General features: G+C 36.6%; 2 protein-coding genes across 4 annotated transcripts in view; one reads left to right on the top strand and one right to left on the bottom strand.

Annotated features, from left to right (window-relative positions):
- Positions 1–650: 650 nt before the first annotated feature.
- Positions 651–9,830, bottom strand: LOC123872494 (WD repeat-containing protein 75). The gene is made up of 11 exons (XM_045916799.1): positions 9,596–9,830; positions 9,108–9,315; positions 8,176–8,459; positions 7,681–7,871; positions 6,870–7,034; positions 5,849–6,036; positions 4,073–4,855; positions 3,387–3,528; positions 2,650–2,792; positions 2,175–2,363; positions 651–975 (listed from the first exon to the last, which is right to left on the bottom strand). Exons 1-11 carry the CDS (start codon positions 9,703–9,705, stop codon positions 682–684), a joined length of 2,697 nt encoding a protein of 898 aa, XP_045772755.1. The 5' UTR covers positions 9,706–9,830; the 3' UTR covers positions 651–681.
- Positions 9,831–10,705: 875 nt separating this feature from the next.
- The window catches only part of LOC123872503 (ribosome biogenesis protein WDR12 homolog), a 32,904-nt gene continuing 26,693 nt past the window's right edge, over positions 10,706–16,916 (top strand). Inside the window, exons 1-10 of one of the 3 annotated variants that reach the window (XM_045916823.1) lie at positions 10,706–10,911; positions 10,988–11,287; positions 11,906–12,046; positions 12,492–12,667; positions 13,157–13,221; positions 13,623–13,767; positions 14,153–14,254; positions 14,806–14,935; positions 15,304–15,496; positions 15,874–16,389. In XM_045916823.1, the coding sequence (XP_045772779.1) occupies positions 10,853–10,911; positions 10,988–11,287; positions 11,906–12,046; positions 12,492–12,667; positions 13,157–13,221; positions 13,623–13,767; positions 14,153–14,254; positions 14,806–14,935; positions 15,304–15,448 (1,263 nt within the window). In that variant the 5' untranslated portion in view covers positions 10,706–10,852 and the 3' untranslated portion in view covers positions 15,449–15,496; positions 15,874–16,389. Of the gene's footprint in view, positions 10,912–10,987; positions 11,288–11,905; positions 12,047–12,491; positions 12,668–13,156; positions 13,222–13,622; positions 13,768–14,152; positions 14,255–14,805; positions 14,936–15,303; positions 16,390–16,916 lie in introns of those variants that run through there. The other 2 variants (XM_045916822.1, XM_045916820.1) reach the window with 2 other exon arrangements.

Genomic DNA, 16,916 nt, shown 5'->3' with positions numbered 1-16,916 from the left:
TGCATCGAATGCATTTGTGGCACGCGAGATCATGGACCCCATCAGTGACGTCAGGCATTAGGGTTGCGCATCCCTTCAAATTGGTCATTTAAACCATAAAACGCGTGCGCGGGTATCGCGTCACCCTAATTTCGAAGCAAGTTGCACTTGAAAAAATATCGGTCAAGTGCGAGTGGGACTCGCACACGATGGGTTCTGCATCATCGTACAAGTTATACCTAACATCTTTATATAGAACATTGCAAGTTACAGACGGACTGGGCCATCTATATGTAATTTAGTATATACATTTTTTTATGAACATATTCTTTATATATTGAGGCGGCTATTCGACCGCCTGATTATTACACCATTATAGGCAGATTCACACCAAGCACGTACACGTGACACGTGCGTAGTGACGCGCGTAAACCCTTAACATACCGGGTTACGCATACGTCCACGCTTTAAGCAAGCGGTGTGACATGTTTCATACATTGCAACGCAATGGTACGCTCTGTCTAAGCTTACGCAACGCTTACGCAGCCTGTATGAACGAGCTATTAACCGCCCGTGTGCATCTAGCCTTTATCAAAGGAGAAACCTTCATATACCTTTACTAATGAGTTTTTTGCATATCCTTCGGGAATCAAACAAAAAAATAGGTACTCAAAATTTTAAAATTATAATTTATTGCTAAAATCATACACCAAACACTGATGATGTCAAATCTAAGTCTAAAAGAGGGTCTCTAAGCATTTTCTTTAAACGCTTTTCTTTCACTTGTTCGTAACTCGGCGCCCACAGCAGGGCTGGTTTAGGTGTGCGAGTGGACTTAGCTGGCAGGTCTTCGTCGTCGCTGGTCGGAAGGTCGACCTCCATGGGGCCTTCTTCGTCGTCAGATTGCTCGACCTCTTTGTATCCGGATATGTGTTGCAGAAACAGTGGGCACAGCATGCTCACTGGCGGCACCATGTGAGGGGCGGCTGATAGAAACTGTAAAAATAATTGATATTAATTTGCGAGAAAAATAGGCACAATTCTACTTGTAAATTCACAGAAAAAAAATGAAAAAAATTTAAGCACAATTTGATATAAGTATCTAAATCTATATATAAAAGGAAAAACTGTCTGTCTGGCTTATCTATCAACAACGCACAGCTCAAACTATTTAGCATGCAGATGGCTATTATGACGTAGACATCCGCTAAGAAAGGAAAATTCAACCTACCTATATAGAGGTAAAATAGGGTTTGAATTTTGTGTAGTCCTCGCGAACGAAGTCGCGGGCATAAGCTAGTTTTCGTATAAGTTTATAGGTTAAAACAAATTTTTCATCCAATGTAATCATTGGTGCCGCAAGGTTGAGAACCACTGGTGTTCTTATCATGTGGAGCGCTTGCACATTTTATTTATTTCATTATTATATTTTATTGCTGCGGTTGAACGACCCAATAAATATCAAACTTCAGTTATTATATATAATATATGTATTCATAGCATTATGAAAATAACAATGTATGCTACTACAATTAATAAGTTGGTTACAATACTGTCGCGTTAACTTTTAGTTACGAGTATTATGCGTGTGTTAGTTACTAAGCTAAAAAAGAAAGTTCCTAATTTTTTCCTATTTCTTTAAATCTAAAACCATCTTCTCATTATTGCCTTCCGAATAAAAATAGTTGGGGTACATTGGTTGGATTGTTTCAAGTCTATAACGGACAATTTTTATTTTGTGTTTTATATTTAAGATCAATGTGTAGGTAGTTAACTGTTTCTAAGCGCATTCACAATTTTTTTATAATTTCTATATTTTCTATTATATTATGCTTACAGGCTTCCGTACGTGCGACTATTTATCTTTCCGTCTTTCAGAGCCAAGTTACACAGAATTTACTAGACCGATTGGTACACATATGAACTTCTGTATCCCAAACACACAAAAAATAACATAGGTATATATTATATATGAATTTTTGATATGAGAATCACTTTTGGGGAGGCAAATTAGACAGTTAAAAAAAGTTTAGCTGTACCGTGTAACATATGAAATGAAAGGGCTTGTTGTGAGTGTCTGGTTTTTTTTAAATGATTTTCAAAATTCAGTGGTTTTAAAGTTATTTAAAAAATAGATGAAAATTGAACATTCCCCCTAACTTCAAAAACTTTTTATTTTTATTTTTATAATTTACCTGTGAAATAGCTGTGTTTGCAAGCGCAGCCTTATTCAATTCCTGTGTCGCAGTGTTCGTAAAGGATTTCACGTCATAGAGAGTCTGTTCGGCCATTAGCGCGCTGAACGCGGAAGGCGGGAGGTTCCTCCGAGATATCACTTCTAGACGACCTTCTTCTGACTTCTCTGGTTCTAGGCAGTAGATCTCCTATAAATCACACTAATATTATAAAGATGAAAATGTTTGTGAATGTGTACTGTGTTTGTGAATGTGTACTATGTTTGTTACTCATGCAGGTTAACTCATGATGTTTTCCTTTACTGTTAAAGCAAGTGATATTTAATTGCTTAAAATGCACAATAACTCTGAAAAGCTAACTTAGCGGCCAACAGGATTTTGAAAAAACTAAATCCACGCGGACGTAGTCGCGGGCATCACTTAGTATTTTTATTTAAAAAAGAAATAGCTTTTGAAAGGTTACAAGCCAACTTACAGAATCATTTCTCATGACATACAGTCTCACGGTATCGGGAGAGGACGAGCCAAACGCGCAATAATTGCAAACTCCCGCCGCAGGGTCCAATAGACCCTTCTGTACCAATATTGGAATAGAACTGTGCGGGCTAAAGACGTAAACTGAAATAAAAATAATAAATACATATAAAAATTAGGTTGTAAACAGTTTTATAGTAGAGCATATTCGGTAGGCTTAATCTTCTTTTCGTCTAAACTTTTGATCATTCTTTCAAATGAATGAATATTTATCGAAATCCGCTCTACACAGTACCTAATATTGCCAAAAAATATACGCATCGATTTACTTTTAGCGTTCCGTACCCGAAGGGTGCCAACGGGACCCTGATACTAAGTCTCGGCTGTTCGTCCATCTGTCAGCGGGCTTTATCTCATGAACCGTAATAGGTATAGAGTTGAAGTTTTTGCAGAAAATATATTTCTATTGCTAAGCAATAAAAAATTCAAAATGGCCACCATCTACACCAACAAAAAAAATTTAAAAGTTCAACTACAGTACTATCTGTCTGGTAGCTTTTTACGGCCCATCCGTTTAACCGATTTTAATGGGCACTGAGATAGCTTGCATCTCTGGGTACATAGGTACTTTTTATCCCGGAAAATCAATGACATCCCATGTGATTCTTAAAAACCTAAAATCATACTGACGAAGTCGCGGGCATCTTCTAGCTTTTTAATAAAAGTTATTTTTCTTACCATCATTATTTGTGGTGAGCATGGCCATTTTGTTGCTATAGGGGTCAGATACCAGACAAGTTGTTTCAATTTGGACCATCCATTTTATTGTGAGGGACAGAAGACTCCACACGGCCAAGCATTTGTTAGTTGTACAAACTAGCTGGAAACAAATAAAAAAAGTGGCAGTCAATGGGGACAGTTGCAGAAGGTTCATAAAAATACGAAATATGTAACTGTGGTTATTGTCTCCTATAGAATAGCTAAACAACAGTATCAATGATAAACAACACCATCAAAATTCCAAACAAAAAAATCTATTTTTATAAGAAATAAAGTTCAATTTATTGAAGAATTTAGATATCCTGAATGAACACAGACTAATTTTTATACCGGAAAATCAAAAATCGCGCGGAATTTTAAAAACCTATATCCACACGGAAGAAAGCGCGGGCATCACCTAGTGACACAATAGAATGGTCAACGTCAAAGAACTCGTACAAAGTCTCCATTTATTTGCAGATAGTGTAATTTTTATGATATTGTTTTTATCTACACTTTGAGAAACTCAAAGTTTCGGCACTGGCAGCAAGTGAACCGCGCGGTCTAAGGCGCTCCTAATATCTAGGGAGCCGCAGGTTCGAATTTTGCCGGTTCCGCAATTTTCGACATGTATTTTTATTTTAAAATATTCATCTAATACTTACGTAATGTGCAGCGTCATTATTTCCAAACTGTACGTTAACGCCTTTCGGTCGTAAGGCGGGATGCGATAAAGTGGTCCGTAAATTGCACAGATGAGAGTCCCACAGAGTAAGTTTGCAGCCAAACCACGCGGCGATCAGCGAACCGTCCTGCGATATCGCCACACCGCCCATCGAAAACTCATTTGGACCTTTTCTTTCAGCAACCCTTTTGTCCACGAGGGTCTGTCCGACATTCTTGTGTATGTTAAAAATGGTCTTTATAACATCGTCATACGTAATTTCTTTCATGTACGGATAGTTTACGACTTCGTTGGCGTGGAGATTTTTTCCTACTTTGAATTTGTTATGCACCGGATTTCTAAGGTGATATGCTATTCCCGACGAGTAGTAACAGGCGGTTAAACAATACCAACCGGTTGTTTTTATATACTGTTGGGTCCTTTTTTCATGATGTTGGGTCGTTTCGCGTTTCCATATCCTGAATTTTTGATCGGTGCCCGACGACACGCAGAATTCGCCTTTATTGTTAAGAGCTAACGACACAACTCGGCATCCCCCGTGTGACAGATCGACACAGGTATTCAGTCCGAATGGCCGTGACTTTATTGTCTTTGCAGCAAAGAACTTCAATTTTTCTTCGGGATAGTTAACGCCGTCGTTCCTGTACTCTGATGTCACAAGCCACGACCCGTCGGCGGATATCGCCGCACATGTCACTTCCAACTCGAGCGGTATGAGGTTATGTCTTTCGGAAGTGAGACTGTTTACTTGTGTTATGTCGATCTGAAAAATTCATGAAGCATAACTAAAATATACAACTACCAAAATAATTATGGTCTTTAAATGTACTTTTGGGATGGAGAGGTAGCGAAATATCACAAATATGGTTAACATTATTGGCCATTAACAGATTATTGGCCAGCACATCCATAACGGGTGAGCGAGACAGAGTACAAGAGAATGAAAATGCAACAGGCAGCACATGAAAATATGTATGTCTCAGCGAAATGGCATAAGCCGGGAATTGGTCATATCCCTCAGGGATATGACCAACTCCCAGCTTAAAAACTGTTCAAGTGCGAGTCGGATTCACACACGAAGGGTTCCGTACCATCGTACACGATTATGTAGTTACTTTTAATTTTCTTTAAATTACATGGTAGCCATTTCAAATTTTTTATTTGTTGTTAAAACGGCAATAGAAATACACTCTATGAAAATTCTAAACTCCCTACCTATTACGGTTTATAAGATACGCGCTACTACATCGCTGATAGACAGACCGATGGGCGAACAGCAGAGAGGCTTAGTAGTAGTTAGTAACAGAGGCTTGGTGGCGCTTTTAGGTACGGAACCCTAAAAACCTAAATCCACGCGGATGAAGTCGCGGGCATCATCTAGTATAATCCATACTAATATTAATAATAATGCGAAAGTGTGTCCGTCTGTCCGTTTGCTAGCTTTTCACGGCCCAACAGTTAAACCGATTTTAATGAAATTTTGTACAGAGTTAGTTTACATCTGGGGAAGGACATAGGTTACTTTGTATCCCGGAAAATCAAAGAGTTCCCACGGGATTCTTAAAAGCCTATCCGTTTAACCCATTTATATAATATATTATACATCCTGTAGCTTGCATCTTGGAAATTGACATATTCTTATCATCATCATATGGACTTTTTATTCCGGAAAATCTAAGAGTTCCCACGGGATTTCAAGACGTATATTCACGCGAACGAAGTCGCGTGCATCAGCTAGTATATCATAAACACTTACATTGTAAAGAACTTTGTTTGTAACAGTGGAGTACAGCTGCAAGTATCCAGTCCTACCCGGCATGAGCAGCGCAGACATGGGGCGGTAGTAGACGAGCGACGCACCGAGCGCTCTGCATACGGGCGACAGCCCTCCGCACTCTAGGATTGTAGTTTCCACATACATAAGCGAACTCGCTATAACCACGGCTGAAAAAATATTTTTTATTTTAGCGCGGAAAGGCGTTTATTATCTTTTTATAATATTCATGACAGTGGTTTTACCTACCTTTCAAGGAAATGTCTAAATTATTTTAAATACATATTATAAAAAATTGCGGAATGGGCAGGATTCCAACCTGCATCGACCTGAGAATCGCGCCCGCAACGCCATCAAGCAAGGAGTATAAAGCAAGGTTTCATTTCTCGTTCAAAGAGCTGCATTGAAATATGGGCCTTTGAAAGTAGTTTCGAAGTGTCGCTACTAGATGGCATTACCAGTCGCTTCAGTACTGAATGAAGATACGTATATCTCAAATTTCGGCACTGGCAGCAAGTGAACCGTGGCTGGGCACTTTTATTATCGTTCGAAATCTACGCGGCAAAGTTCATTTTATCCGCTAGTCATAAGTAGATATATTATGTATAATAGCGAATACTAGATACGGCGATATTTTTACGAGCAATTAAAATGCGTCAGATGTTAGTTGCGGCCTTGTAACTTTGCATACATTCACAATGCCATCTACAGTGATGTGCATTCCTGACATAGAATAGAATAGTAAATGTACAGAAGGATCACTCTGCGTTTAAATAAATGTTATGATCCAATAAAGTGCAATCCAGCTCGCACATCACCACAATCTAAAATTAAATAAACGTCCACTCTTTTCATCGCGTTAACTATCTCATCTCTCCTCATAAGAAGTAAGTGCCGTCAAGGGTGTGTCGATGTAGGTATATTTCTTGAACCAAGTGAAGCCAGTCTAATAAAACGCGGGTCGACTGTTCGCGAAAATATCGTTATGTGGCAAGGGACTTACAGTTATTCGAAAGTGTCACAGCAATGTGGGAATTATTGGCTGTAATGTATCTGATGAATCCCGGTAGTCGTGGAATGAAAATCTTCTCATGGGCTTTTTGGGCCAAGGTACCCAAGGTCCATTTGACTAGCACCTTTTCCAAGCCACCAGTAATCAGGTAGTTACCTGTTGACCAAATTAATTAAGAATTGTCATTTTAAAATGACATGCATGTGGATGCGCAAAAGAGAAATATCAAAGAAAAGGGTAGATAGATTGTGTGCAAAAGGCTAGTGTAAAAGGAGTGGATAATATGTATTGACAGATAACAAAACTGAGTGGAAGAATTGTTGTACCGGCCCCATATAGGTTGGGATAAGGACATGAGGAAGAAGAAATACAAAATCAATACCATATCAATAAGTTACATACTCTGGAGGGCTGTATTGTCACCGATGAAATAGTATTGTCTATGATCAAACACACCATACTCATGTAACATTATTTCAAGATCAGTGTGCCTGAATCATTGACCTCTACTGTAATACAAGTATGCTAGACTTGCAGTTGCCAACCCGTTTGGGAAGCAACTTGATTTTCACCATTTTATCACTGATAGTGAGGGCTGTGTGAGCGTACTCAGAAATGAATGTAAGTGATGAGAAATCTGTCAACATGAAAATCATTTGACACAATATATCAATTTTAATTTCTGGTACACTCAGCGAGGTGCTTCAAAAAGGCACATTTCTTTTCCAGCATACTTGATTCAGTGGCCTAACTTGTTATTATGTAATCAATGATTTGGATTTTGTATTAAATATTTATATACCTTCTGTAGAGAAACACGAAGCAAATGGGGGCAAGGCATGCCAGTGTAACACTTCTCTTGCTATTTGTCTGTAATCATACAGATTCCCACGGAGGATAGTCACTCGACCTAGTGTATCAGTTATGGCAATCATATTTTCTCTATGGTGAGCTGCTACTGATAATATTCTGAACTCATTTTGACTGTGTATTCTACAAAAAAATATGCATATATGTGAGAATTTGATAGAACTAAAGATTTTAATTTTGTACCACAAAATAATAGTATTTGGCAAGGATCTAAAATGAAGACCCTAAATGTGCCAAATTTTTGAATTTGACTAAATTTAGTACAGAGGTAGCTTGCATCTCGGGGAGAGGCATAGGCTGTTTTATCCAAAACAAAAAATTCAAAGAGTTTTCACACAATTTTTAAAAAACCTCACACAAAGTCACGGGGATTGTCTACTATGTTATGTAAATATAAAAACATTCAAAGATTAAGTATTTAGCTTACTCTGTTCTCAAATGTGGTTTATAAAGATTCTGTATGTAAAGGATTTTTGTCCCATTTGTGATGGCCGCAAATCTGTCACCAAAGCACCAACCTATAGCCACACACATAACCTCAAAGTATGGTACATTAGTGTTTATGTAGTGACATCCTAAGCTACCATTTTTGATACTATGTCTTGCAAGGTAAACTTGAAGTGTTGTCATATTGAGGCTAGTGACGAAACACTCATTGCTATTTATTAAGTTGAATGTGCATACTTTTACAAAATTTGGTATTTGGAGTTGCTGAAACAAAGAAGTAAGTATATTTTAGAAAATACATAGTTACAAAACAATCAGTGATAACCATCCTTATATGGCTGTGAGTTGTTACTGTCTAGTAGAAGTATAAAGTCCCAGGTAAAATTCCTGGCAGATTCAATTAGAATATTGGTCTGGTATCAGCCATGACTAAATACTACTTTATCGAAATATTGCCACCAAGTGTCATTATACTCAAAGGATGATATATAATGTAATGATGTAATGTAATGTAAAGGATGATGTATAATGATTAACTAATTTAGGTCTGTACATTTAAGCTTCGTAAAATATTATACCCTTACCATCATTCGTTTTAGACTGCATCATTGCTTACCAGCAGGTGATATCATAGTTATGTGCCTAACTTGTCAGAAAAATAAAAATATATCACCACAGAAATAGGTTACAATGCTAATAGATATAAGACTAGGCCATATACTGGCTTCCCTTCATAAAAGGATCCACAATTCAAATATTATTTTGTGGAATTTAAAAGCTACAAAACTCATTATGATCTTAAGTAACTGATCATTATGTCCCATGGAAGTTTGGAAATCAGAAGACAGATTTTTTAAAAGAAATCTACCCCAGGTAAAGTATTGTTGATTTGAAAACATGCAAAAAACTCACAACTTCCCGAAGCACAGCCCCATGCTCCCAAGTCCATGTTGTAATTAGACCAGAGTCAGAGCAACCATATAAATTATAATCTTCATCTTCCAGAAACTGTACAGCTACTAACTCATTAATTGATCCCTCAGTTTCTAGTGTGCGTATGCAATCCCCTGTTTGAATGTTGTATACTCGCACCACATTCTCAACAATTATCAGGATAGATCTAAAAAGAATATTACCATACATATATCACAAACAAGTTTAAATGTATATCTTTTACCATCTCATTCTGATAAAAACCTCACAAACTTGTAATCATATATGTACATAGTTTATAAAATATAATGATAAATGCAACTGCATTTTAAGCGTTTGATCTACTTTACAAGCAACGTTGTTTATTTAAAAACAAAATTTTTATAGTAGTTATGTTTAGCAGCTCTAATATTATTCTATAAACAAAAGATAAAGTAGTTATATGGATAAAGTAGCTGGCCACATACTCTCCATCCGGCGAAAATACAGGTCGACGTTCTATTAAACTTCTGCCAGCTTTCCTGTTAAACACATATTTGGTGGACGGTGTTTCATCATTTAATGTCTTGACACCCATTTTTAACAATTACATTGGTAGAATAAGTTGATTTTGTTTATATTTACAAGCAAAACACACATAAAACCACATGATATAACCTCAACTTTGGCCCACAGCCCACAGTCCACACTCTGCAGTCTGCTAGCACTCTCTCTCTCTCTCGTCTGGCTTTACAAAGATTAGCCAATGTCAAGTTTGTACTTATTAGTTACAAGTTAGTTAAACTATACAAGTATGGACCCCGTCTGTGCCGGCGCTCGCCGACATACGCACGGCACCCCCTTAGAAGCGCTTTCCAGTCAGTTTTAACAAAAAAACACACCAAAAAGGCAGAGCACGCCCGCCAGCTAACACCTACACAGACGAAGTCCACTCTGCTAGCACTTGACACTTGACAGTTATAGACACAGATAACTATTATACTTAGTCTAGGTTATAGATTACGTTACTCTATGAACCGAACTAGTACAGTGCGACAAGGATTTTTTGGCGCATGGCTAAAATCGGAACAAACGCCGCCATCTTTTGAAGTGTCCCGCTGCCCCCTTGTATGTGGTGTTGATAAGTAAAAATCTGAATCTCTCTGCTTTTTTTAAAAGAATGGAGCTATTCCTTTTACATAACATCACGATATATCCTGACAATAAATACAACATAACTATGTCTGCATCTTAAAGCTCTATTTAGCACCAGGTAAGTATAGTATTTGAGCAGGTAAACATGATAGGTTTGCAAGTCTATGACCTCTCAATGGTTTTTATTATTTTTCCCCTTAGTTGGAAACGGTGGCGGCTTTCGCAATTTCTCATTCACTTAAAATTAGATAAAACTTACTCGATTTTCAACATTGACATTTTCATCATATTCCCTAAAATTGGGTAGATTATAATTGCTGGTATTCTTTGTTCAACTATAAAAAAAAAGAAACGCCCCCCTCCTCCCCCCCCAGAACAGAACTGCCTGATTACATACTCTTTGCTCCATTTGCTCTTTGTGCTCTTTGTCTGCTAAAAGTTATTACATTACATACTCTTTGGCCTGCTACCCAAAACAAATGCACGTTTATTAGTTATACATATTTTTCTTTATTTCAGTATAGTAAAATAACTATTTTACGAATAATTTTGATTAAGTAGAAATCAAAAAGCTTGTTTTACACATAAATATGGCTAGTGAAGCAGGCGAAGCACAGTTACAAGTTCGATTTATAACCAAACAAGAACAGTATGTATCAATTTTATAATTTCGGCATGCTTTTTGGAAGTAAGTAACTCATGTTTTGATGTTAATTGTATTTCAGATATGCAGTTTCTCATAGTCCATATGCAATTCAAAGTAACATTCAGACAGCAGAGTTGAATACGTTAGTAAATGCATTATTGAAGGAAAGTAACGTGACCTTAGAAAAGGCGGTAGAATTTGATTTTCTAATATGTGGAGAGTTGTTAGTGTCGACAGTCGCAGAACACTTGCAGGAGAAGGGTTTGTCGACTGAAGATACTCTAGAGATAGAATATTTGGAGAGATTCCCTGCACCAAGTCCTCAAGATTGCTTGATGCACGATGACTGGGTGTCCGCTGTACATACACATGGAAATTGGTTAGTTTTTATTTCTATAACAAACTAGCACTGATTTCACCAAGGATATTGATGATGCAGACTAACATGGATGTATGTTAATCAGGAAAGGATACAGCAGTATTATCTTATATACTCATGTTCAGTTTGTCTATGCTGCATTTATGCCAGAACATTAAATTATTTGGTGATAGTAGGATTTCCAGTAAAACCCCCAACTGCTGAAGAATAAAAAATCAATCCTCTCTCTGTAAAAGTCTATTTCCTCACTGACTCATGATGATTAAGACTTGTGATTGCATGTTGATCATCATTAAATGACTCGTCTAACATCACTATAGGTAGGACAAAATAGGCACTATTGATTTTGGTACTATTTAATTAGCATCTTATATTTACTAAGCTTAAGGCCAGATATTATCAGAAATTTCTGTCATAAAATATTCAGTTGCACATCAGAATATCACACATCACTTTATTCATACATTTTGTTCTAAACCCTGCAGAAATGCCACAGACTGTCAGAAAGTTGCCAGATTGCATGAACACTTCTGATATTTGCAGAGTGGGGTAGAAAGTTGGCCACTCCATTGGTGACTCCAACTTTCAGTAGCTATAATTTTTAATTAATGTTTTTAGGATCCTATCTGGGAGTTATGATAACAGTGTTCATATTTGGAACACAAAGGGCCAACACAAACTTGCAATACCTGGACACACTTCACCTGTTAAGGCTGTTTCATGGGTATCATTTAATGGCAACCAAGCAGTATTCGTGAGGTATGCAATGCTTTTTGAAAATTTACATCACTATTTCTTATTACAACCTTAATACTTAACTTTTTAAACAAAACCAAAAAGAAAGAGGTTCTCAATTCCAAGTGTTTCTTTTTTTTTCTATCTATGTAAACCTACTTCTTGAAAATGTGATCATCCCCCTTACAAACTGACTGACTGATTAACATACAGCTCTAACTACAGCACAGATAAGGTTGAAATTTGGCATGCAGATAGCTACTATGACATAGACATCTGCTAAGAAAGGATTTTTGAAAATTCGAGCCCTAAGGGGTTAAAATAGGGGTTTGAAATTTGTGTAGTCCACATGGAGAAAATCGTGCGCATAAGCTAGTTCCTAAATAGTTGAATTTACTTATTGAAAAAAAAAAACAATATTTTGATGCAGGCTGTAGTGTGATTATATTGTTTGATTTCTTTAATGTAGTGGTTCCCATGACCAATCTGCGATGCTATGGGTTTGGAATGTGTCGGGAAATTCTGTAGACTGTGTGGTGACATGCAGAGGCCATGATAAGGGTGTGGAGTGTCTCTCTGTGTCAGCCGATGCTAACCGCTTTGCCACTGGCAGCTGGGATAATAATGTCTGTCTTTGGAGCACAAGTGAGTCATCTATACATAATAACAAGTTAAAAAGAAAACAAATTACATAGTCAAAGCTTTCTTTAATGTACTAAAAAGAATTTAAAGTAATTTATGAAAACAAATTATATACATATATAATTAATAGACAGGATAGTAACATTTGCACTTACATAAGTGCAAATGTTACTATCCTGTCATATTATTATGCCATTAAGGAGTTCCCACCTTCCATCTCCATCATCTGGATCTTCTCAGTATTTTTGAAAAATATTCATGAAAAGAAATCAGCCCCCCGATTGCGTAAGAAAAATGTATTCATGGTTATCATTGTTCTCAAGAAATTCTGCCCTTTGATTGGTTCATTCGCTGTTTACCTTTTTTCACAGCCAATCAAAGGGCAGAATTTCTTGACGATAACGATAACCATGAATACATTTTTCTTACACAATCAGGGGGCAGTTCTTATCAATCGAGATCCATATTTTACTATGAATAATTTACTTTTAGGTCTTTCCGATGAAGATAATGTGCCAGTAAAAAAGAAAAGTAAACCTGAACAAGGGAACATTAGAGTAAGTTGCAATAATATACATACATTTATATTATTTAAAACAGTATAGTACTCACAAAACAAATAGTCCAGTCTGAAGTTACAACAAGAAGTCATAGACTAAGGATTAAATAACTAGCCAAGATCCGTTTTTAGGGTTCTGTACCTCAAAAAGAAAAACGGAACCCTTATAGGATCACTTTGTTGTCTGTCTGTCTGTCTGCCTGCCTGATCACCCGCCCGAAAGCCCAGGTGGGTTGTTTGGTGCTTTACAGTGTGAAGATAGAAGTCAATATGCAATATAATATTTAAGAAATTCGGTTTCATTCTCTTTCAATGTTAACTAAGACGTGGGGTTGCTTGCATAATATTAGCAAGTAAAAATACTTTCAAGTTATAACTTTGATTTGTTTTTATTTGTAGGAACCTTTAACAACCCTAAAAGGTCACAGAGAGGCCGTGTCAGGGGTGCAGTGGATGGATCATAACACAGTAGTGTCTAGTGGATGGGACCACTTGATCAAAATATGGGATTGTGAACTCGGCGGTCTTAAACAGGAGATTGCGGGTAACGATCTAATTTTCGGCTCTGAGCTTTACAATATATTAGCTCGCGACTTTTTCTGCATTGGATATCCCATAGAAAACATGAGTTTTCTGAGATAAAAAGGGAAAAGCTAGTAGACTGACAGACAAATAATATTAGTCTAGATTAATCCTAAATATATAAAATGAAAAATGTGACTGACTGACTGGCTGATCGATCATCAACACACAGCTCAACCCACTGGATGAATCGGTTTGTTTGGCATGCGGATAGTTATTATGACATGCCATCCGCTAAGAAAAGATTTTTTTTTAAATTTGCATTGTCCACGCTGACGAAATCGTGGGCATAGGCTAGTATTCATATATTGGGATTTAGACTTCTAAGGAAATTGTGTTGTTTACAGGTAACAAAGCATTTTTTGATGTGGACTGGTCACCATTGAGTAACAGCTTAATAACAGCATCTGCTGATAAACATGTACGACTCTACGATCCCAGATCGACAGGTAAACCACATTTACTTACTTAGACTTAGAGAAGCTTAGAGACTAGATTCTGTGGTTGAAAATCCCAGACAAAGGGAAATGATTTTCAAATCATTGCGTAATATGCTAGTTCGTAAATTTACCATTTTTTTTTTTGTAAAACTATCAAAAATTTTGCATTTGGGTGTGCACAGATTTAGGTTTTTTAAATCCCTTGGGAGCTCTTTGATTTTCCGTGATGCAAGCTATCTCTGAATAGCCTTTTGGTCAAGGTTAAAATATTAACAGATAGTACACATTTTGGCATTTATAGTATTAAGAAGGTATGGATACGGATTTCATCTCACTCTACTTTTCCCATTTAAAAGGTGCTTTAAAACATAATTTTTTTTTTTAATGACTGAGCTAGTTTTTCTTTCATTTAAATTTTGTTTTGAATAACAAAAACCTCCTGAGTAATAAAATAAATTTTATGTTTATAATTTTTTATTTCATATATTTATAAAATGTAAAAAAATTATATTGTTGCCTTTATAGCTATCCATTTATATTTGTAATATTTGAAATTCCAGACAGTATCGTGAAAACAACATACACGTCACACACCGGTTGGGTTCAGTCTGTGCGTTGGTCCAAAACAAGAGATACACTGTTTCTCTCAGCGGGCTATGACGGACAAGTCAAGCTATGGGAGACGAGAAGGTAATGCATACTTTTGTTTATTTTTCTAAATAGATAGATAGATTCTTGACTTCGATTCTTAAAAATCGCACTCTTTGATTATCCAGGATAAAAATTAGCCTTCACTTCACTCTGCAGGTCTTTAACTATACCTACCTTGCAACGTGATTGAAGGACAAACCAATAGACACACTCACATTTTATAATGTGGGTAGTGATGTACCTACGTAAATACAATTACATATGTCATTAAGCAACTATTTTCGAATTCATATATCAGCATTTTGAATTGAATAATTTAAAGTAAAGTATACTTTAGCTATGCTCACATAAAGTATAATTTACTTTACGTTAGTGGAGTTGTCTAATTCGATGTATTTTGTTTGTAGTCCAAAAACCCCGCTATACGATTTAAGCGGCCACGAAGACAAAGTGCTGTGCTGTGACTGGACGAACCCCGCGCTGCTGGTCAGTGGCTCTTGCGACAACACACTGAGGATATTTAAAGCCAAGCACGCTACTGCCAACGCGTGAAATGGTTAGTTTTAATATTTTAAATACATTTACTTTGTTGGCTGTAAATACAGGGTGTAACTAAAACGCTAGCAAAAAACGAAGACAGGTGATAGTACTGATGATTACTGATAAGATATCATAAAAAACATCACGAAAAAATTAAATAAAAAACTCCTTTTATTGAAAAGTTCATAGTACATTGCAAATAAAACATCTGACTGACGCTAGAGATCAACGAACGTTCCGTCAATAGGCCACTCGAATTCACAGCCGCATAGGTGGAGCATTGACTTGAGTTTTGCACGCTATACAATGCGGGTTTGAAAAATACTAAATCAATAAAACTACAAGATAAAGCAAATGATTATTATTGGCATTGGATTGCGTTAAAGTAGTAATAATTAATAACGCTAAGTTTTAGCTAGCGTTTTTGTTACACCCTCTATTCATTCCAATGTTGGCCCAATACTTTGATAGCATAGCACACTATTTGTTATACATATAGCATGGCATATTATTTTTCATAGTTTTATTCTACAATATTAACAGATCAAATCAAAGGATTTATTCAAAATGGGTTTCAATTGCACTTTTTGAATAATGATGTAATGATGCTAATTAATTACGTTAACTTAAAAACTAAAGGCTACAGGCGTAAGGCAGGCTATAGGCTATTATAAAAGCAATACATATTAAAATTTGCATTTTTCAAATTGAAAATGTAACATTATTACGCACATAATCGTAAATGATAGGTGGGCCAATATTGCAACAGTCACCTAATAATAAACATTAAATAAAAAATAGGAACCATATCGAAATTTTGTAGTAAATATGTACTAGGTTTATTACAGTAAGATGAATAACTAATTCTGTTGTGTGAAATCTGGGTATTGCTGTGTGCGAAATGTAAGGTTTATGATGTATACATAGTCAAAATAATTTCTAATAAAGTTAAATAAAAAATGAGAACATTTCATTTACACCATCCGTTTTAGTAAAATGATAAAAATTCGTCACCGTTATCGCCTCTGCCCGGCTAGCATGGGCAGTAGATAAAAATTATATCCCCGATTCTATCCACTGATTTCTATGACATCAGTGGATATAATCGGGGGATATAATTTTTATCTATTGCCCATGCTAGCCGGGCTGGGGAGATACGGCTATTCTCTCACTCTATGAGTTCCCTTCACACAGATTTTGAGTTGCAACCACTGCCTGGTTGAAGACTGTCTAGTATGTATGCACTAGCTGATGCCCGCGACTTTGTCCGCGTGAATTTAGGTTTTTCGAAATCCCGTAGGAAGTCTTTAACTTTCCGGGATAAAAAGTAGCCCATGTGCTAATCCAGGGTATTATCTATCTCCATTCCAAATTTCAGCCAAATCTGTCAAGTAGTTTTTGCGTGAAGGAGTAACAAACATATACACACACACACACACACACACAAACTTTCACCTTTATAATATTAGTGTGATGTACA

The sequence above is a fragment of the Maniola jurtina genome, chromosome 15 (assembly GCF_905333055.1).
Source record: "Maniola jurtina chromosome 15, ilManJurt1.1, whole genome shotgun sequence".
Classification (NCBI taxonomy): domain Eukaryota; kingdom Metazoa; phylum Arthropoda; class Insecta; order Lepidoptera; family Nymphalidae; genus Maniola; species Maniola jurtina.
Note: the sequence above shows the minus strand (reverse complement) of the source record. Positions and strands in the feature narration are given on the sequence as shown.